Genomic DNA, 21,683 nt, shown 5'->3' with positions numbered 1-21,683 from the left:
AAAACTAATCACTGTATGACAACAAAATGACCAAGACATTTCAGGCAGAGACACAAATCATTTCTTATGGCAAGCTCCAACATGCTCTTTTAGCTTAAAAAACCTAAAAACCTGTTATTTCTGAAGTATTTATGAACACCAATTAAACTGAAACAAGTATAAACCTTACAGTCACAAGGACTTTTTTCTTACCTGAGTGGAGTGGATTTAAAAATAAATAAAAATACTCTCCTATTCCCAACATATGCATGCATGGAAAAGCATACCTTTTTATATTAACCAGGCTTACAAAGTATGTTTCATGTCATTTAACAGGAGGTCACTGAATTTTTAAACAAGCAATGGACCAAAACTTTCGATTCATTACACAAACAACAGGCACACACGGCTCAAAAAAAATCAAGTGGCCCTGGCTTACGGAGAGAGGCAGCAAAGGAAATGCCCTTTCTGTGGTCTGTAAAAGAGAAAAATCACCTCACTGAACACTGAAATGTGGAAAACTCATCACACATTATTCTCTTGGTTTGAATCTTCTCTTGCAAGAGTTCTGGATCCCTGCTAGTCACAGGATAAATAAAAAATGAGAAAATCGGTAAAAGGAATAGGATCGTCCAGAACTTGAACAAGTGTTTTGTAAGATCATTACTGCCCAAGAGTAAACCGAGATGTCTATTTTTATACTAAATTTAGTGTATTTTTTCCTATTGCTTCCTATTCTGTTCATTTTTCCTAAAACACTTGTTGCATCCCGTACCCACAGAGAAACCCTCTGCATCCTGAGCTCGTACACAGCCCAGCGCATCTGGATCCGATCCCTGACAAGGTTTCCTCCACACCACCACAGGAGAAGCAGTATTTTAAACCCAGGACCTGCAAAGCCCATTTCTGCCTTTCCTTCCCAATGGATTCACCACCATCCCTGTGCTCACTGCTGGGACACCACACCGTCCCCTCGCAGAGGAGCTTCTGTCCCCACAAAGGACAGAAGTGGATGCAGATGTGAAAAAATTAATGTTACAAATGTAAAGTAATTTTTACAGCGGTTAATACTTCACATCAAACGAGCTGGAGCAACCCAGCCACAGCAACACCTCTGAAGCCGTTCTCACACCACACACATGCCCTGATGATGCGTCTTTTTTTAATTGCAGTGCAAAAGAAACAAATTGTTTTTTGCTGTTGCTTATGCATGTAAACTACTGGCTTTATGAACAATTTTTAAAAAAACTCAAAGATGGATCTTGCCCAAACTGCACGTTACATGAGCAGGGAAAGGCAGCCCCTCATCACTCTGGGTGCAGTTTCGGGTGCCACAATGTAATAAAGATCTACAGCTATTAGAGAGTGTCCAAAGGAGGCTACAAAGATGGTGAAGGGTCTAGAGGGGCCATACAAGCAGTGGTTGAGGACACTTGGTTTGTTCAGCCTGGAGAAGAGGAGACTGAGTGGAGACTCATTGGGGTCTGCAGCTTCCTCACAAGGGGCAGCTCCAATCCCTGCTCTCTGTGAGCAGTGACAGGACCGGAGGGAATGGCTGGAGCGGTGTCAGGGCAGGGTCAGGTTGGATCTCAGGAAAAGGTTCTTCCCCCAGAGGGTGGTGGGGGCACTGAACAGGCTACCCAGGGTTTGGGCACAGCCCCAAGGCTGACAGAGTAAAACAAGTGTTTGGACAACGCTCTCAGGCACAGGGTGGGATTGCTGGGGTGTCTGTGCAGGGCCAGGAGTCGGACTGGATGATCCTTGTGGGTCTCTTCCAGCTCAGAATATTCTCTGATCCTGTGGCCGGTCCACCACCCCATGTCACTCAGCCCAAACCCAACCTCAGCCCTGGACACACAGCGGGGTCACCAACGACCACCCGAACTGCCAAAGTGAGTTTTGCTTATGAACCCCTGTTCCTCCCTCATTCTGGGAGCAAGACGACACAGCTCTTACTGTTAATAATTTAACCCTGGTGTTTACACCACGAGCACCGTGGCGGGGTTGCCCTCCCCTGTCATTAGTGGCCGTGGGTGCCCCCCTCGCCCGGTGACATCCCACTCCTGCCCGCCTTCCTTTTCGCCAGGGCACTCTGGGCTAATGTAATCATACGATTACATAATTAACCCAGCTGTCTCATTAAGAAAATCAACTGGAATTCAGGGCATAATTAGTCATACAGCAATTAGCATGCTGATGAGCAACTGATGAAAAGCTGTCTCGATATAGAGTATGCTGGGACCACCCTCGTTATTTAAGGAGAGGGGGGAAAAGCCCACCTCGGGCTCAAGGAAAAAGGAGCTGGTGCGGGACAGGGAATGTTTAAAGTTAATGTTTAACCCTTTGGCCGCGGGTGTTGTTGCAGTGAGGGGCGAGGGGTCCCCCCCCTCACACACACTGAGGGGGACCTATGGCGGGATGGGCTGCGGGAGAAAAAAATTTGCCAAATGAAATGGAAAAACTGTGTCATTGTTTAAATGTACAATTTACAGAGCGCTGGGCCCAATTACCCTCTCTTCCCATATATATATATATATATTTCTTAAATACTTTTTTTTTTTTTTTAAGTGCAGGGAGGCGTTTTCCAAGGAACGGGCCCCGCCGGGAGGTGCCGCCGCTCGGACCCCCGGAGGAAATGCTCGGACCCCCGGCGGGCTCCGGCCCGGACCCCGGAGGAGCCTCCCGGAGCCGTGAGGGGGCTGCCCGGACCCCCCCAGACCCCCGGCCGGCCCCGGCCCGGAGCGCGGCGGGCGAGCGGCAAAGCCCGGCCTGGATCGCGGCGCGGGCGGATCGTGAGGCGGCCGCGGCCCCGCGGGTGCCCGAGCGGTACCCGGGGGGCTCCGCACACGCTGTAAAAACATCACAACCGGGGGCTTTCCACGCGGTGAGACCCCCACAGGTGTGTCAGGGCCTGCGGAAGCGCCCAGAGCCCTGCTCTGCGCTGCCCGGGGTTCGCGCTCTGCTTATTCCCAAAATACATTCATAGAATTCACAGAATGGTTAGGGCAGGAAAATGGAAAGGGACTTTAAAGATCGTCGTTCCATGTCCCTGCCTTGGGCAGGGACACCTTCCACTAGCCCAGGTTGCTCCAATCCCTGTCCAACCTGGCCTTGGTCACTTCCAGGGATGGGGCAGCCACAGCTTCTCCAGGAAATCTATTCCAGTCCCTCACCACCCTCACAGGGAAGAATTTCTTCCTAGTATCTAATCTGAACCTGCTCTCTTTTAGTCTGATTCTATTCCTCTGGTATCATAACACGGAGCTCCTGAAGAGCCTCCTCCAAAACAAAGGACTTGCCTTTTCCTAACCCCCCTCCTCCCTCTTCATTACAGGCCTGTAACACTGGAAACGATAAGAAAGCAAGTTATGAAACACTGCCAGAACTACAGTGGCAATTAATAATTTATATCACTGGAAATGTGTTTCCTAAGGTTGGGATCTAAAAATAATTCATGGAAGGCAACGGGTCTCTTTCAACGCGACTGTATTTCTGTTGCCCAAACCGCACTGTAAGCAAAGCTCTCGGTGATCGCTCACAAGAAACGCCCACACGAAGCGATATGGGAGAGGAAAAAATAATAATCCTCCTTAACACAACTTCATTAACGTGATTTAACTTTTAAAAAGAGCCAGGAGTTCAGCTCTGCTGTGACAATACTTCGGTCACGAAGTAAAAGAAGTTTTTCCCTTCCTGAATGCAACACTGCTCTTTGCAGGGAATGTTCCTGTCGGAGAACAGTCCCTGGATTGCAGGCACCAAGAAGCTCCATGAGCTTCTGATGCTGTAAGTGCTTTTGTGGGAGGCTGCGTGTCTGAAAATAACCTGAAAATGTGTTTTAGAAAAAATAATAATTACATTGTAGCTTTTGAATATTCAAACACCTCACAGCATACTTAATTAATTCATTAATTATTCCCCAGAAATTTCAGCGGTAAATTGAAATAGCCTAGAGAGACTGAGACAAAGATTTCGTGGAATAAATGATAGCTTTGCTCCCGTTCCCCTATGACTCTGGTAGCCCAGGGACAGAAGAGTTATAGCCGTAATTCCGTTTGAAACAAAGCTCATCATCTCTCCAACTCCTCACTTCATAAAAACCATGAAAAGGTTCTTCCTTCAATCAAGAATTATACATATTTTCTTACTCCCCCATCCCACAGGACAGGGATTTTTCCTTTTATTATTTTTTCCCAGTTTTCAACACCATTTTCCTCACCCTGCAGCTGTCAGAGCGTTCTGTGAGGGCTGTACCAGGGAATTCAAAGTGCCCACAAGAGGGTGAGGGACTCTCATTTTCCTTAACAGCGAAAAAGCTGAATCCCAAATTCTGCCGACCTCTGGAAGCAGCAAAGCCAGACTGATGGGACCCCCCTGCCCAGAGAGGGGGGAGCAGCAGCAGACCGGCGCCTTTCCTCCCCATTAATCACCACCCAGTTCTCCAACGCTTCCAGGGTTAAATGAAACAACACGGGACCAATTTTATCACAACCCTATAGATCCCTTTCAGAACATGGTTCTTAGATCTTGTGGGCTATTATTTAAAAAATATCCTTTATTTATCTCCCAACTCGAAAACTGCTACAGATGAGAGACGCTCTGCCCTGCCCCAGACTGAGATGCATCTCTACCCTATTACCCAAGAAGTCACATAAGACAGAGTAAAAGACTGACTCCTTCTTGAACTGCACTGCCTTCTCTGTATTTTCAAAGGAGTAACCAAAGTAAATCCTCAGAAAAGTTTTGAATATTACGTGGTGTATGATAAAAGGTAGTACAATATCTGACGGCACTATGTCAGCTGGAAAAGGACCTAATGAGTTCCTAGAGAATCCACAGCAACTGAAAAGGCTCCAATTTGATTGTTAACGTCCTAATAATGGCCAAAGACACTGGAATTTCTGCTTGCACGGTGAGATCAGTGTGAAGGACGGTTACAGAAAACCACTCCTAAGTTTCATTTCTCATACTTTGAGTTTATAAAAGAAAAAAAGGGCCTTCCACTGTGTTTGAAAGCATGTCTGCCACAATCATCCCTTCTTTCTCCTAAAAGCTTCTGAACAGACTTAGCTCTAAACCCTCCCAAAGCTGGGGTTTATTCTGATTCCAGTTCACATTCCTGCAAGAGAGAGAGGGAAAGTCCAATATTCCCCACCACCAGCACACTCTGCCTTTTCTCTGCACAGGCAGCACTGCTGCAATCACGGGGTTTAGGGCTGCTCTAACTCCATTCCCCGCAGCAACAGCTTCCCAAGGGCTGTGGTGACAACCTCCAGGTGAACACACCCCGTGCCCGCAGGGATATTTTCTGGGATATCTTCTTTCTTATACCTCACATTCTTCCTGCTTCTATTCACTCCATCCTTCCCCTTAACTGCACCTCCCCTCTTCCTTCCGTGCCTCCAGCCTACCAAGTAAAATAGGGCTTGACAACCACACAATAAATTTTTTAAAGTGTATGCTTTAGGGATATTTCTTCCTTTGAATATTTATTCCAGCTTTTACAAAGGAATTTATCCAATTATTAATTCAACGAGAAAAACTAAAGAAAAAAGTATGTGATCAGACAAGCCCAACTTCAAGCCACGTATTCAGGTAACAGAACTATTTTCAGTTATTTTGACATCGGTTTCAAAACATAAGGATAAAGTGAATGAATTCTAAAGAGGAGAATTGGCCAGGACTTTGTGAACATCTGAAAATAACTTTGTAATGTTAACAGCAATGCCCTACCAGCGTGCACTCATCCAGCACAGATCCCAAATTGTATGTTATGCTGAGGCTCTGAATTCAAACCCCAAGGGGAAGGAGCTGAAGTGATTATTTGCTACTTGTACATTCCTCAGCACTGGACTGCCCAAAGGCTGGAGCAGCATCCCGGGCGACTCAGACCCTGCTGGAAAATGAAACAGCAGCAGCTGCTGCCCCTACCAGAACTCTGCTCAGAATCTCCCGTCTGCAGCCGGGGCTTTAAACTGTCTCTCTCGCCCCCACCTCAGGCACTTCTTTGTGCAAAGATTTGCAGAACAGTTTGGAGAAAATCACTGATGTCGACAGTCCCTAATTTTTTACTGTACAGGCTCCTCTGCCAGAACTGGGGCATTTTTCCCATGTTTATGCAACTCCTGGTTTTTAACCTGTTCTAAACATGCTGGTGAAGCATCAAGGATTTTGGCTTCAGATAGGATCCACTCACCAGCTAAATCATTGCCTGCAGCCACAGGGGTTTATCGCTTTTCACTCTTTCATGTATTAACTGTGCTCAATTTTCTGCTTAATTTTATCAGATTTTCAAGTGTGTTTAGAAAGACACCCGACTGCTCTGATGAGGGGTGTCTGCACCACTTCTGTGTCCATGTGCGAGTTCATTTTGCTTCCCTCCCCCCCTGAGACTACTCACTGTAATATTGTTTTCTTTTCCCTCTAAGGTTGAGAAAAAGTCACGTTATGAATATTCATTTCCCTTGTAAAGTCAAGGACAGCAAAACCATAAACCTGTTCATTTTATGGGTCTGTCTTCTATTTTATCCAAATATATTTTATTGGGAAAGGGGTGACCATTTTGTCACACACTATTCACAAACGTGGAACTGCTTAAAATTTTTCACACTGTAATAATATCAAACATTTCTCAGAAATGGTCTGTGCTAATCAGTCTCAACATACCACAAACTCAGGGTTTACTATAACTTGATCTTGCTCTTTAGACAGTTTTGCCAACCAGTTCACCATTATCCCAGACACGAGCGCTCTAGGTATTAACTTTTTCAAATTATCTTTTTATTATTCTTCTTTGGGACGTGCCTAAACATCTTTTCCTCCTCCTCTCTTTAAGTCTCCCCTAAATTTACATTTGACCATCTCTCCGTATCGGCACAAAAGTCTGGGGGTGCTTATGTGGAAATTTAAGCACATCACATGTCATCTGGGCATGTAAAAATCTGTATTACACTGACTTTCTGCTATCAGGACTGGCATTAACCTTTCTGCTCAACATTACCAAAAAATCCAAATGTGCCACAGAACGTCTATAAACACAACAACCTCATACACATTTATCCCCTCCAACAAAAGCAGCAGATAATTTTTCTGAGGGGGGGGGAAATCTCAAAATCAAACCTGTTTTTCTCCTGTATCGCCTTTAACCTCGTAAGTGTGAATCCCTCACATCTAAACAAAAATACTACATGTAGTGATGGGAGTGTGGAAAACTCCTTTGGAACGAGACTGCTCCTCCTTCAAACCTCTTAGGAAGACACAGTCCCCATGGCACGGTGTGCATGGAGGAAGACAAAGATAAAATTTCCCCTTCATCCATCTTTCACTGTTATGGCTTTTAATTGTTTGGACAGGGTACATTAAAAAAAAAAAATCTTATTTTTATCCTCTCTTATGGTATACTTTCCTTACATAGTGGGTCCTCTGAGCTAAAACACATCACTCACATTATATAGCACCAAATCTGATCACAACAGAGACCTGTGAAGAGTCTCCAATAAAACCACAAGCACATCCCCTTTTATACCCCAAGAGTCGTTTAGTTCCTTGATGAGAAAATTTCCATTAAGCCAAAAAGAAAACCATTTATGGCTCAGCCCTAAAAGGCTGCACAGCCCCCCCCAAACTGAGAGCAAACACTTTGCATTAACTTAGTCTCAAACACACATATGCTGAAAAAATAAAGTGTTTTTTCCTATTCTACGGACCGAACCGAATTCGGTTTAATTGTGCCACTTCCAGGGAGCAGAGTTGGTTTAAAGGCAGGATTGTTTCTTCTTTGCCTGCCCAAGAGCTGAGCTGAACGGGAGAAATGCTGAGAGCTGAGCAAATCCACTGTGGCACTGGGCTGTAATTGTACACAGGGATACAAACAGCAGGAAGAGAAACTCTATTTACCCTGTTTGGCCAGACCTGGCATTCACTTGGATCTCCACAGTTTAACTTTTACTTGAAAATTACAGTGAAGTTTTGGTTTTTTTTTTTAAATAGAATAGCGAACTCCCTTCTTAAAATAAAAATATTTCGTATTTTTCACGCTCAATATTTTTCCTTTAAGCTTTAGTTATGAATGTGCTGTTTCTGCAAGGCAACATCGTTCCTCCAAACACACGAGGCTCCAATTTCACTTTTAAGTGTTTGCAACATTAAGCCCCTAAAAGCTAAGGGTGCTAACACAATGCACTTATTTTATAAAAATCAAGACAAAGGAATCTTGAACAGATGGAAGAAAGCTTCCTCAAAATACAGATCCAACCTCCCTTTACTTCCAAATAAATATATTCACATTATTTTTAAAGGTAAGTTTTGACAACCTTGTTGATTAGTGCAATTCATGTGGCAGCATTTGCTTTTCCCTAGCTCTCTACTGCATACTGAAAATAAGGCAATTAAATGAGAAAATTAATTCCATTAATTAAAAATGTTCAGTCTCAAGCAAGACAGAACGATCTGAGTGAGAATTACAGCTGTATAAATGTACATAAACCAAAATGTTTTCCTTGACATGTACTTTCCTTTAGGAAGGATAAATTTTTGCAGCACAAAGCAATGATAATGCTATTTTAACAGCATCATAAAGCTGGAGAAAGATATATAAAAAGTCTGGTTTATCCTTTAAAGAGAAAACCCCTGATGTATATAGGAAAATTTACAAGTAAAATACCACCCTTCCCACAAATTCCTTACTGGTGAGCCTGAGTGAAAACTCTGGTCAAGTCAGGAAAGAAAATCATTAAACTTAGCTGAATCCATAAAGCACCGTGGCTGGAGTTTCAATACAGATCATTTTATAGTAAAATTAAAATAGAAGCCCTTTTTAATTATATAAAGTGTGCACATTATTACTGAGGAGAGAAATACACGCTTTCCTCAAGAACCATAAAATTGGCTGCTGGGAATTAGACTTCAGCTGCAATTATTATATGGTCCTATAAAGGATATTGAAAGTCTGATAAAATTGCACCCTTGTCATGTAACAGCGATGCTTAATGCTAAATAACCACTCTGCAGCATTCCAGGCATAGCTTTCTCCAAACATCACAGCTCCCTCCTCACACCGAAAAGAAAACAGAGCAGGACTGGGGAGCTAAAAGTATACCTAAATATTTGAAATACCTAAATGAACAGGTCAAAAGATATGTAAAGCCACACAGAGGCAAAACAGCACATGTGATAAATCAGTACTGGTGGTTGCTCATCAAGGAGAGCACTCCAGGGATACTGCCCAAGCCTCCATGGATATCTACCCAAGCCTTCAGGGATACTACTCCATGCAAGAGACTACCTGGGATGAGAGGGGAAACAAAAAAGAGCAACGCAGTGGAGCAAGTGCTGAGGTGCATGTGCCTCACTCGGCCTCACCAGGCCGTGACAAAGAGCAGTGCCACACATTCCTCGTGTCTGCTTCCCTTCTGCTTGCAGGGCGTGTTGTAAACAGGGAGTATTTGCTGCGCCTGCACTCAGCTACGGGAGACTGGCTGGGCTTCTCCTGAGGACCTGGAGTTTGCACTCTCGGGCCCTGTAAATAGAGCACGGGACTAAAACCTGGAGGGATTTCTCGTCCCACAGACTCCACTGCACTCACAGCTCAGCCAGGCTGCCATTTTTATGTGCGTTAAGAACATCAAAGAAACACTTTAGTGACACAAAACACAAGGCACATGGCTGTGGGGTGAAGAAGCAGGGCTGCGAATTTTGCTCCTGCCGGTGAAGGAAAAGAGAAAATCCTTTCTCCTACAAAGGAGTCCTGACAAAAAGTCCCTCACCACTTGGATCCCACAGCATGGGTGGGATATACATCCCTCCTTCTCTGAAAGGCTTGGGTCTGACCTGCTGTTCAAATCCCAGCACCTGTGTCAGTGCCAGGCTTCACAAAGAAGCCCCTGCACAAGAGCACACGAAGGATCCCACACAGCTCTTGTTTGACACGACTACTCAGTCGTGAAAAGAAACAGACCGTTCGAAATCAAACCTACTCAGCTCCCAAATTACAGCAGGAAGCAGCGCCCAGTCTTAGTACAGAGATGGAAGGGCTGCAGTGTCTCTCTCCAGCACTGAGTGCTGGACTCACAGGCTGCAGGAACGCTGGATTTGGGTTTCCATGCCATGCCCACACTGCTCGTGCCAGACAAACTGCCCACACCCTGTACGTGATGTGCAGATCCTCTCCGAGTTATCCGCCTCCTCCCACGGCATGAGCAGGTGGGCAAAGGGAACTGTTCAGCGTTCAGTGGAACGTTACTGACACTCTGAGCAGGAAATAAGTAAAGGAAAACCTCACAGACCATGGCTGATTAACCTAAAAAACATTTCCAAGGCAGCTGTAGGCTAGGAAGGGCATGGTGAGTCCCTGCATCTCTATAAAGGGACTGGCCACCGAGCACTGCTCAACTATGAATGTGTGTCTTAGTTTAAGGAAAGTATAAAAAAAAATACGTATTTTAGCTCAGACTGAGCATCTGAAAACACTGACCTTTTAACCAGGTAATCTATAAACCAGCACATTAAAAAATTAATTTTTATTCAAAGTGTGCATGAAATGTGCTCCTTAAAAGGTAAAGCCAGTAAAGACCAGGGTGCACTTTGCAATGAGGCCTTAAAAACCCTTATAGGCCCTTAAAAGTATTAACTTCTCCTCAAAACCTCTCTTGAGGTATTTTCAATATTATATATAATGTGAATGTTTTATAAAAGTATAAAATGACACACATACTGTCATGTGCCCACAGCTCAGTCAGGCCAAGATGTGGCAGAGGAGACTTGGACTCCTCACTCCCTCTCAGCTGTGGGTACAGCTGGAAAATGAAAAATCTGTTCAGACAGTATTTACTAACCACTGGGGAAAACAGAAAAATCAACTCCCAAAATGTCAAAAGAAATGAACTGAAACCAAACGCCAAACAAAGAAACTTCGGATGCCAAACAAAGGAAAGTTGAAAACACGTACAATAAATGCCTTCAAACAAAATTTATGATCACACTTAGCCTGCACAGAACTGAAATTTGGTAGTAATTTACTACCAAAACTAGTAAGGTTTTTATTTTTTTAGAAGGCATGAAAAATATTGTCTTTTAAAAATACAAATATTGCTGTTTCTTGATGAAGCTTCAGGATGCACCCTTTGTGTTAAAAATGTCCGAACTCTCTCATAAACAAATTACCAAGGATCATGCAGTACTGCAATAATCTAGATGGATTTATACAAACATTAAATGCAACGTGAAGTCATGAAATGTGCCTCAGTCACAGTTCTCTCCATCAGAAACAATACTGGAGCATCCCAGTTCCAGAATAAAACCATTGCTCCTATTTACCTTATCAAAGGGAGAGAAAACGCCCAGTAACATTCACACAAACATAAGCCATCAGTCTTACAGAATAAGGAAATAATTTGCTTACCTGGAACATCAATTAATCTCTTATAAACATTCAAGAAGGCTGCCTCTGCTTCTTTGCTTCGTTTGCCCAGTGCGTCAATCTAAGGGGCAGATGAGAAAACAGGCTTTAAGACTTGTTCCAATACAACTCTTACACTCAGAGCTATAAATATAAATTAACAGATTTCAAGTAAAACCAGTTAATACACAAAAAGGGAACCCGAGTCTCCTGTGTACAGCTCCAACAGAAGCAGCCTTACGAGATTATTCCTGCTACATTTGTACCGAATATAATTCAAAGTCCATTTTCCAGCACAATAACCAGCATCATTTTTTTTATCAACATTTTTATGAACACTCCTGCCTGTTGTGATTCTTGACTTTAAATCTTTATTAAAAGCCTGGTGTTTGCCAGGCTCTCTCTCTCTCCTCAACAACTCTTTTCCTTTACCACTTGGTGAGATCTAACACAGCAAACAGAACCGCGGCCACTTCTCATGTCCCACTCTGCCTTTTTTTGTAGGAAATATATTCTTCTATTATTTCCACTGAGAAGATGGAAAGATGAACTTGATGGGCACCCTGTGGTACTTAACACTAAATAAATGTGAATCTTTTACATGCAAAAAAAGTTTTGTGAGCCAGCTCAGGCACAGACCCGTGGAGTCTGTACTGCCTGCATTCATGAGCCCAATACCAGGCTCCTCTGATCAGCCTCTCTTTGAGTTCTGTAACACACACAAGACTCATCTATGAATTTATTCGTATTATTTTCATCGAATATTTCCACCTAAAACTCCATTTTACAAGGAAAGGCAGCTTAATGGTTCTGAGAATAAAATACTTCTTCCCCGGCAACTTTTTTGTAAACATGTATTTTCCTATTGTACCAGAAAACAGGATTTACAATTACTAAATATTGACAATAAGCAACTAAACTGACTCAAGACCGGATCTATTGAATTAATATTCCAAAGCAGAGAGACAGAAAGGGAAACAGGAAAGCCTGACACAGCTCAGCGCAGCTTACCCAAATCAGGAAACCAAAAGCATGGAGATTATCATTCCCATATTTTAATAATAGGCAAGGAAGGATCTGAAGAACTACGGATACAAAAGGCCTGATATCAATTCTTCTGTGTATTTAAAGATCAGTTAATATTATGGGACCATTTAAAGGTGTGGACGTCACCAGGGCCTAAAAAAGGAAGGTCCTGTCTGAAAAACGTCCTTGAATTCTTTCTCTGCATTATTGATTCGGGAGATAAGGCAGGAACAATGGCCAGAGTTTACTGTATCTGTACGGCAGGAAAGTATCTGATATTTTATTGTACAGGAGGGAGATCTGCAGCGTTAGAGAGCATGTGACCAACCTGTGCCGTGGCTGGGCTTTGCCAGCGCTCTGCCACGGGAAGCGGAGGGTGCCAGGGAGCGGAAGCGGCGCAGGGAGGAGGAGAGATAAGCAGGAGGGTGCTGCGGGGTCAGCTTTGGTGCCACTTCTGTTTACTTTGTACTAAAATGACTCCGTGAAGAGCAGGGAAGGATTTGGGAAGGGAGTGTGGGGGGGGTGTACTGCAATGTGGATGATTAAATTCCGTGGCCAAGTGCAGCGGAGCGCGGGACAGCACGTGACGGGTATAGATCAGCCTCACGGCTCGTAAGTGACTTGTAGAGATCATTACGGGCAGGATTAAGGGCAGAAAACCAAAGGACAAGGACAATTGTACAAATCACACAGGAGCACGATGCACAACCAAGAAAAGGCTTGGAAGGGAGGGGTCAAGGAGGGAAGTAAGGACACGGACAGCACCCACACAGCATTTGGCAGTAGCAGGGAAATCTTGGGAGATATGGTGATAGGTTGGAGGGAGATAAGTTCAGGTAACACAATACAAGGCTGTATTTAGAGAAATAAACCAAGTTTCTGTTTCATTTACATCCCTCCAAAATCTGGATTCATTTATGGAGATTGGTGGAGGTGTACCATAACTGAAACCTGACCTATTTGCAACTATCAATTAGAAAAAAAGAAAGGTATCTGAAAGGTGATAAATGAGCATCAGAGGCCAGAATGGGGGAGGATGTGGAGGGCAGATATAAATTCTCAAGAGCTGCTGGCCATGCTTATCTGTCAGAATTTACCAAGAAAGGCTATGGAAAGGCATTGGAATCTCGCAGGGCACACGACGTGCCGGAGAGCAAGGGATTGATGGTCGTGAATAACCCATTTATTAATTTGAATTCAAGCAATCACAGATGGACTGATGCTCATTAGGGAATGAGAACATAAGTAATTCGGTTGGAACATTTTCACACAAAGCCTATTTGAAAGGAGACCACGGACCAAAGTGCCAAAGGCAGGGAGGCCCCGGGATGTGGAAATCGATGCTGGGGAGTGTCGGGCACCGCTCGGGGACGGGTGCGAAGCAAGGGGCACCACCAGAGAGACTTCAGCAGTTGAGCTGTTTCCTGGGGACGTGGAGACAGACTCTGAAGGCCAAGGAACACCATATGTTCCACTTCTGGACTTTTAACGTTCCCACATACAATTTTCTCTCGCTGCTGCTCAGCAGAGAGCAGCCAAATTTAAATTACTATTATTAAATACAATTAGCATTACAGCACTGATTCTGTACTGTATTTTGAAAATTTCATTTGCCCCTTTTATGAAAGCCAAAGCGTTTAAAGTGCTTCCATTTCTGAGAAATAACAGGATGGATTTGTTTGCCTATTACGGTTTTTCCACATTTTAATAAAGAGCATTTGTACTTATATTCTCCCTAAGTATTATAAAAGGTATGGTTTATTCAGTTCTTACTAGTTATAGAGTGATGGAAATATAAACCAGAATTAAAACAACGTCTTCCAAGGAGATCAGAGACTTTCCAAAGGAAGCAGTTTGTAAATCACAGGTATTTTACATCTTTACCCCCACTCCCAAATTCAGAACCAGAATTCCAAACAATCCCACCAGGCAGAAATATGGTTTTATGTTTTAGGTGTTAAAAAAATAAATCAACCTGTCTGGTTTAAAGTTCTACTATAAATGAGAACTTGCCTCTACTTTATACCTTAAAATAAAATTTAGAAAAAGCACCATGACAGCTTTAACTGGAATGAAAAAATAATTAAGCATGCCAGCACCCAGGTGCGTAAGGAAATAAGGAAATATGGGATGAAAAATGCATTAAAAATAGCAAAATAGAAATGAAGTCCAGAAAGAGAGGAAACAGAGCACTGAAATGACATGGAAGCATTTGGAAGTTCACTGAAAATTTTCTGAATCTAAGTAAAATTGGTTCAGGAGCCAACAAGGCTGAGCTGCAATCAGCTCACATTAAACAGTTGAACTGCATTATAAAACTCTTGCTGAACATTTTTATTTGACTCTAAAAACTTCAGGGACCCTGAAAGAAGTCAACTTATAATTACACTCGCGTTGTCTTGACACGAGCTTAGCTCCAAATCTTAATTTATCTAAACCAGGCCCCATTATGTCTTCTCCAAGCAGAAAGAAACAACAGTGACCTCTGTATTCCCCACCACCCCCATAAACATATGTTCACTTTTAAGTTTTGGCATACTATTTGTCTTGATAATACCACTGGCGCTACAGTGCGATAACAGAACTGAGACACCAGGAATCCTCCCTCCTCATCTCACTCATCTCTGAAACATCCCCGGAGCCACCCGGGGGAAGCCGTGGCGAGACACCGGTCTGAGAGCGCTCCTCCCTTCATCCACCTTGTTTTTTCCAGGTCAAATGCTCCCATGAGTCGTTGCTCGGGGTCTCGAGGTCACGCTGGAGGCTGAGTGACATCCTTCCCCCCTTCCAGAATCATCTCCCTGCTGTGAAAATCTCTGTGATTGTTCCCACTCTTTGCTGCTTGTTGCCCCACACTCCTGGCATGCTCCCCTGGAAGGAAGCACGGGCAGCCTAGCTCAGGAACACCTGGTCCCAGTCCAATATCAACTAGACCTGGCTAAAATCAAAATATCATCAGGGATTCATCTCCACATTTACATAAGCACCATAAATCTGGCACCTGTGTCAGGGAAGGTGCTGAACATGGTTTTATCTGAACGCTGCCTCTTTCTGTTTCAGCTGTGTCCGGTCAAGTTCAAACAGGTAAAAGCTGAGCGCCTATGGCTTTAGTTTGGAGTCTGTCACTCTTTATGCACTAAGAAATTTCAGCATTAACTCAAGTCTGATGCCTACTGCCCCCCAAATCTCCTCTGTGTGGGTCTGCAGAGGTGGTACTGCCTCTGCAGTCAGACAAAGGTTGCATCACTGCATTCCTGAATTTAAGGATGAAACAGGATGATAAAGCTCTTTGCCAGGAAGCTGGGCTGCCAGATGCCAGCACATCCTGCAATGACACTTAAATTCTCTGAACTTAAGAGATATCAGCACATTAACACATTTCAGATCGTGAGAGTGGCACATGCCTTGCTCCTCTCGGATCCACTTGGATCATTCAACATAGCTGAATATTTGGGATGCTGAACTCAGTGTCCCAAAGACAACTCCTTTGTGAGGGGATCCCAGTGCTGTGTCTGTCCAGCGTTACTGTCCAGCATCAGTGATTTACTCACAGTACCATTAACTGCAGATCCACAAACACAGCTATGCTAAATAGGAACTTTGCAGCCTCAACTCTTCCACTTATCCTCATTGTTCTTCAGTTGTAATCCTCACTCTCATTAACCACCTTAACATCAAAGATCTGCCTTTCACTGTCCTGCACACAAAAATAAATGACTTAAAAGAGAAGCTATTTTTCTGTTCTGATTTTTAATAAATAGATGCCTTAAGGAGACACCCATCCCCCTCCCCTTACACATCTTCTCTCGCATTGTTTTGCATCACGAAGTTTTTCCATTTGTCTTCAATTACTTCAAGTTACCGAAATGCCATTAAGAATTGGAAGAAACATATTAAACCAAAGGAAAAGCACAATAACAGCTCATTAAGGCACCATTCTTCTAAGCTGTGCTATATCCTTGAATTGCTGCCTTGGAATCAAATGGTGGCTGTAGCAAGTTTATTAATGCTGTGCAATGGCACCACCAGTCTTGCTTTGAAGCCTTTACAATAGAGCTTGGCTGCTCCTTCATATAAAACTGTCCATCAGCTGCTAAGGTGGTGCAGCACAACAGCCCTACAACCTCCTGTGAGTTGCATTAGGAAGCACCCAGTTGGCTTGATTTTAATTTCTTAATACTAAACTATTAATAAATAAATTAGTAAAAATATGACATTATAATTTTTCAAATTAATAAAAATATGTCGTTCACCAGCCCAGTTAATTTATTTTGCCACTGACAAAAGAAAAAGTAAAAACCCCCTATATTTTAGCTTTGTCGCAATTAAAAAGAGCTTTGAAGCAAAATCAAAAAGAAAATTATTTCTGTGCAGCTGCTTAAAGCATATGGTGTGGATTTTAGCTGGGCTATAAATTCTTTAACAGAATTAAGGACTTCACAGTGGATCCCATACCAATCTGCTTCACAAAGCTGCTGGGGCTGGGACATAGGTATGATACCAGGGAAAAGCCTCGGAAGAGCATCCCAGCCTCACCACGTTGTTGGTTTAACCTCAAGCTGAGAAGAGAGCTTTAAGAAGGACTCAAATCCCTCAACTTTTCAATTCTGCCTCCCTCCAGTGCGAAACAGCTGCTACCTTGAACCCTTAAAACCTTCCCTTCCTTTCATGCCCAGATAAATCCTGACTTTCCCAGACAAACAACGCTGCCATCCTCCGAGGAAAGCTCCGCTCCCTCGCTCTCACAGGGCAGCTTCTCGTCGCTTTTCCAATCTTTGATCTTCCTTCCCAGTCAAACAGCCCAGCCCAACGTGAGCCTCCAGACACTGCCAGCTCTAAATGGCAAGCGCTGTTTGCCACCCTGCCTCGGGATCACGGCCACGACGGGTCTGCTTTCCCTGCTGGAGCTCTCCTGGAGCCTCGGGTAACCCATGGGCCTCACACCTTGCACCCCTCTCTCTGCATTTCGGATTTCTCAGCTCCTGCTCCCACCCAGCTCCCGACCCACCCGCGGGGAGCAGAGCAGCCCAGATCCCTCCTCCTGCCTCAGGCCACCGGCTGCTGCTTCTCTTGCATCAGCTCCAGCCCCGGCGCTGCTGTTGCATGATTCAGCTCAGTGACTCGATGAAAAACTAAGCAAGGAAGGAGAGGAATTTATTTTCCATCATGCCAGCACACTGAACTGACTCATCCTGTGCTTTTGCTGGGCTCAGCAGGAGGGAGGAGGTGGACACCCCGGGCCGGGGCAAGGACACCCGCCAGCATCAGTCCCGCACCCGCAGGGATCGGGTACAGCATGAAAGCAGAGTGACAAATATGGATGGTCAGAGTGCCAAATGCTACAGAATTCCCTTCCCTTGCTATTCAGTTGATCAGTCTTTAGAGTATGAAAGTGGATTGACTTTGTTAATATCTACATTAGTTAATATAATACACTCCGATGCAATGACGTGTTAGAATTTTACTGGAGACTTTGGTATTTTTCATGCTGAAGTAAAACAAACTGGAGGACAGCCTGGTCCTGGAAATAAGGACTTGGCTTCATGGAAGCTTAGAGCTGTCTGTGAAGGACAAAGAATATGCCTGAACACTAAGCTAATGTCAGCATCCCAGCCCCTCTGACACATTATTTAAACCCTCACGGTGTTTTCTGATGTCACAGATCAGTAACGCCAGGGACACCTGGATCCACAGACAAGCAGCAGGAATGCTGCAGAAACAGGGTTGATTCGCAAAGTTTTACTCCAATTAGTAATCAATAATGTGGGTGCTAGTGTTTAGTCAAATCATGTGGTACTTGAATTTAAAAGGTTGCAACAACCCTGTGTGAAACCAGATTTGGGGTGGCCCGATTTTGCTGGGGCACCTCATGCACATGGATAATTATCTACCCTTGTAGTTCTACACTTTCAATCCCATCCTCTCTCCTCAGTCAGCATAGGCTGAATTCTCTTAATGCTAAAAAGCTAAACTAAAGAGATGATTGGCAAACAGGGGGACACATCCTTCCCCCAAAACTGAAAGAACATCTTTCTAGTGAAGAGATCAGCAAACCATTTGCTCTGTCATTAAATGGGGAGAGATGTCACTTCTGGTCCTCGAGGTTCTGGCAAGAGCACAAGGATGGAAAACATCTGCCAGTCCAGCCATGTTTGGTGTGGCAAAGTAGGGCAGGGAGGAAGGGGAGAAAGTGGAACTCCTACCAGGGCAGAGCAGCCTGGGCTATCCCACATCATCTCTACCTTCCCAGGAGCTCCACATTAGGTGAGTGGGTGCTCTGACCTGCCCATTTACTTCTTCTCCTGCCTCTAAGCAGTGACCTGGAACCTACAATCGCTTCTCTCCCTTATGGATGATCCAAACTTTTGTTTAGATGTTTTACAAAATTAGGTCAGAGGAATCCGTGCAAGAAGGAGCTCATTAACTGCCTCTGTGCAAACCCCACCTGCACACAAATACCAAAACGCAACCTTTTGCTGGTATTTTATCCTGAGCTCACCCTCTTGCTTCTCTTTTATGACAAAGCAAGACCAAACACCATCTTGTGCAGAGCCTCATAGTAATTCTGTAACAAATACAGTGATAATTCTGCACTTGGAGAAGCGGGGACTGGATTCTAACGACACCCGGCAGAACACCTCACCCAGCCCAGCCCCTCCTATCCCCATTCCTTCCAGCACCCTTCAAGCTCTCTTTTTTTTTTTTTTTTTCTCACAAGGATGAGAAGATGCTCCTGACCCTGCGAACTGAACCGGAGCTGCCTGTCGGAATCCTGCAGAAATAGTTTCCCAGCAGCGCTGTCGTTGCGGCGGAACGCGTGGCAGCGGCATAGCGGGGCTCCCTACAGGCAGCCCACCAGCTGCCAACGGCAACTCAGCACTTTGTCAGTTACATAAAAAAATCAGAGGCTTTGGGCTCATCCTCCCCAAAGTTGCCCTGGTAGGACTTGCTGTCTCGGTACAACTTGCCTGCACACGGGATGGGACGGGGAGGAACCTGCCAGAGCCTGAGGAAGGTGCTCGGTGCCTGTCGCTCGCTTCTGGTGGGGTGTGTAATGTTTGGGACTTTGCCTGTTATCCCCACAGCTGAGAAATGTCCCAAAGGGTCATACAGGAGAGGCTCTGACTGTATTTGAGAGTCTCTAAGTTCTGTCCATCACCTGGAGCTCAGTGTCTCCTCCCAGTAATGCCTTTGACCCTGCAGTGGCCGCCCCAAGTGCTCAGCAGGGAGAGCGTATCCGCCTTGGAGATGCTGGAGTGTATTTAAATCACCTTCCTCAGGAAAGATGTTGTTTAAACTGCAATCAAACCAGCCAAAAATAAATAAATAATCATTCGCACAGTTCTGTAAACAAAGCAATGAATGGCTGTGGAGCTGCTGTTACCCCAAGAGGAGGCCGTGACCTCTCCCCTCTCCAGCAGCTTCGGGGAACAGAACCGAGAGGTGGAGCGGACATTAACAGAAAATTAACTGCCAAAAATACTCACTTTACTCCATTTTGGTAAATGCAGTGCTTTAATGGGACTTCCACTGAAAAGCAGGGAAGCTCTGGGCCCAAACACAGCGCTGGATTTTGATGTATGCTGTTGACTTCCCCAACACAGAGCAATTTGTAATAGCTTTGCCACGCTGTTGTTTTCAAAGCTCCTGCTACATCACAAGCATTTATTTCTGACCACAAAATTACATTTATTCAACAGAAAGCAGCTCAGGGTCTTTAAGAGGTTAACTTCTGGAGTGCTTGGCTGCTCTCCAGCCTCTGTACGAGCATCAGTGCTAACGCAAGGCACACAACAGCACCCAGGCTGGCCGTGATTAATAGAGTGCTGAACACGCTGCTTTCCACATACACACACTTTTCATTCCCTTGCTTCCATAGATCATGGACTTATCCTCAAAATATCTGACTGAAATTGAATTTGGCTTCTCTCTCAACCGTTCATTTCCTATGTTATGCAAGGTTATATCCTTTTCTGCATGAGCAGAACCAAACCAGCTGCAGCTTTTGAGAAGAAAATGTGTTTTCAATTATGAAGCTGGCCTGAATATTGAACCACAGTTCTACTGCTGCTCTAATTGAGCCATCATGGAGTGAACCTACAGGAAAGAAATTGTATTAATTAGGTTTGGAAATTTAACATGAGGAAATTAAAGGGGGTAAAATAAAAAAAAAAAAATTAAAAATTAAAAAAATATGAGGTATCGGCTCAGGAATACTCCTTCAAAATGCAGAAGGAATGTAGGTCTGTAGTGGTTTAGGCATACACATTATTAGAGTACTCCTTCAAAGGCATGATTAGTAGTTCCAGCACATCAAACTGATTTTCAGCTTCTGTTGTCTGCATATAGAAAATTATTAAATTACTCCACTGACCAAATTAATAGTTTAAAGAGCAATTCAGCTAAGAGGGGAGCCAGAGTGGTCTCATCAGAATGGCAATACCCTTAAAAGTACTTGCTCTGTGAGAAGAATATGAGAAATGGCTTTCCCAGAAATCAAGTCCAGTTAGTTGTGTCAGAGTCTGTGCCTTAAAGGGTTCTCCAAATGAGGGATTACTGCATTACTGTTGGACAGTGCTCTCATGCCACATGAAAAGAATGGTAATGACCTCAGGAAATCCTTTCCCAGCCTTAAAATATCTGTCTGATGACTTCACAAATACAGATTCCAACGTTAGATTTCCATACCACAAGCTCTGTGTGAATTAGCACAGCCCACAGAACGTCCCTTCTTTTTGCTTCCCTGCTCTCAGATTTCAGGTACAAATATCCATGCACTGATGTACCCACAGTGAAGCACAAGTGACCAACCCAAAACACAGCCTGTTCCCATGGCTGCTTGCAGGAGGGCCTCGCAAATTATATATAATCATTTCATGATGGAACGATAAAGCTCTTTAACCTCTTTCTGATTCTGTCCTGTATTTAGCTCAGCATAGGGTGAGCAAGACATTAATAAGTTGCATCCTCAGGTTAATGGCAAGGGAAAAAAAAAAAAAAAGACAGATTTAAGATAGAAGTGACAGGAATTTTACAACTCTTAAATTAATGGCTTTAATTGTCTTCTCACAATAGCCTTTTTGCACCATCCAGACCTTAAATCTTTCAGGAAAGTCAGAAGAGTTACTCACAAAAATCAAAAGAACAATACCATCAGCTTTGAATCAGACACAACATTCTGTTCAATTAGAAAACTGCATTCAAATTTCCATTAAAATCCTAAATAAGGAAAAAGTACTATAATAAAACTATTCTCCAGTGATGAATTAATAGAGTCTCATGC

The 21,683-nt window shown here is 44.0% G+C and overlaps 1 protein-coding gene across 7 annotated transcripts in view; it reads right to left on the bottom strand.

The window, feature by feature from the left end:
• CUX1 (cut like homeobox 1) overlaps positions 1-21,683 on the bottom strand; it is a 264,884-nt gene that overhangs the window by 136,991 nt on the left and 106,210 nt on the right. For all 7 annotated transcript variants that reach the window (XM_027882106.1, XM_027882101.1, XM_027882105.1 and 4 more), the window contains exon 4: positions 11,378-11,456. In XM_027882106.1, coding sequence (XP_027737907.1) covers positions 11,378-11,456 — 79 coding nt within the window. The remainder of the gene's footprint in view (positions 1-11,377; positions 11,457-21,683) is intronic.

The sequence above is a fragment of the Empidonax traillii genome, unplaced genomic scaffold (genome assembly GCF_003031625.1).
Source record: "Empidonax traillii isolate 1590-97213 ecotype Southwest subspecies unplaced genomic scaffold, ASM303162v1 scaffold101:size1699134, whole genome shotgun sequence".
Taxonomy (NCBI): domain Eukaryota; kingdom Metazoa; phylum Chordata; class Aves; order Passeriformes; family Tyrannidae; genus Empidonax; species Empidonax traillii.
Note: the sequence above shows the minus strand (reverse complement) of the source record. Positions and strands in the feature narration are given on the sequence as shown.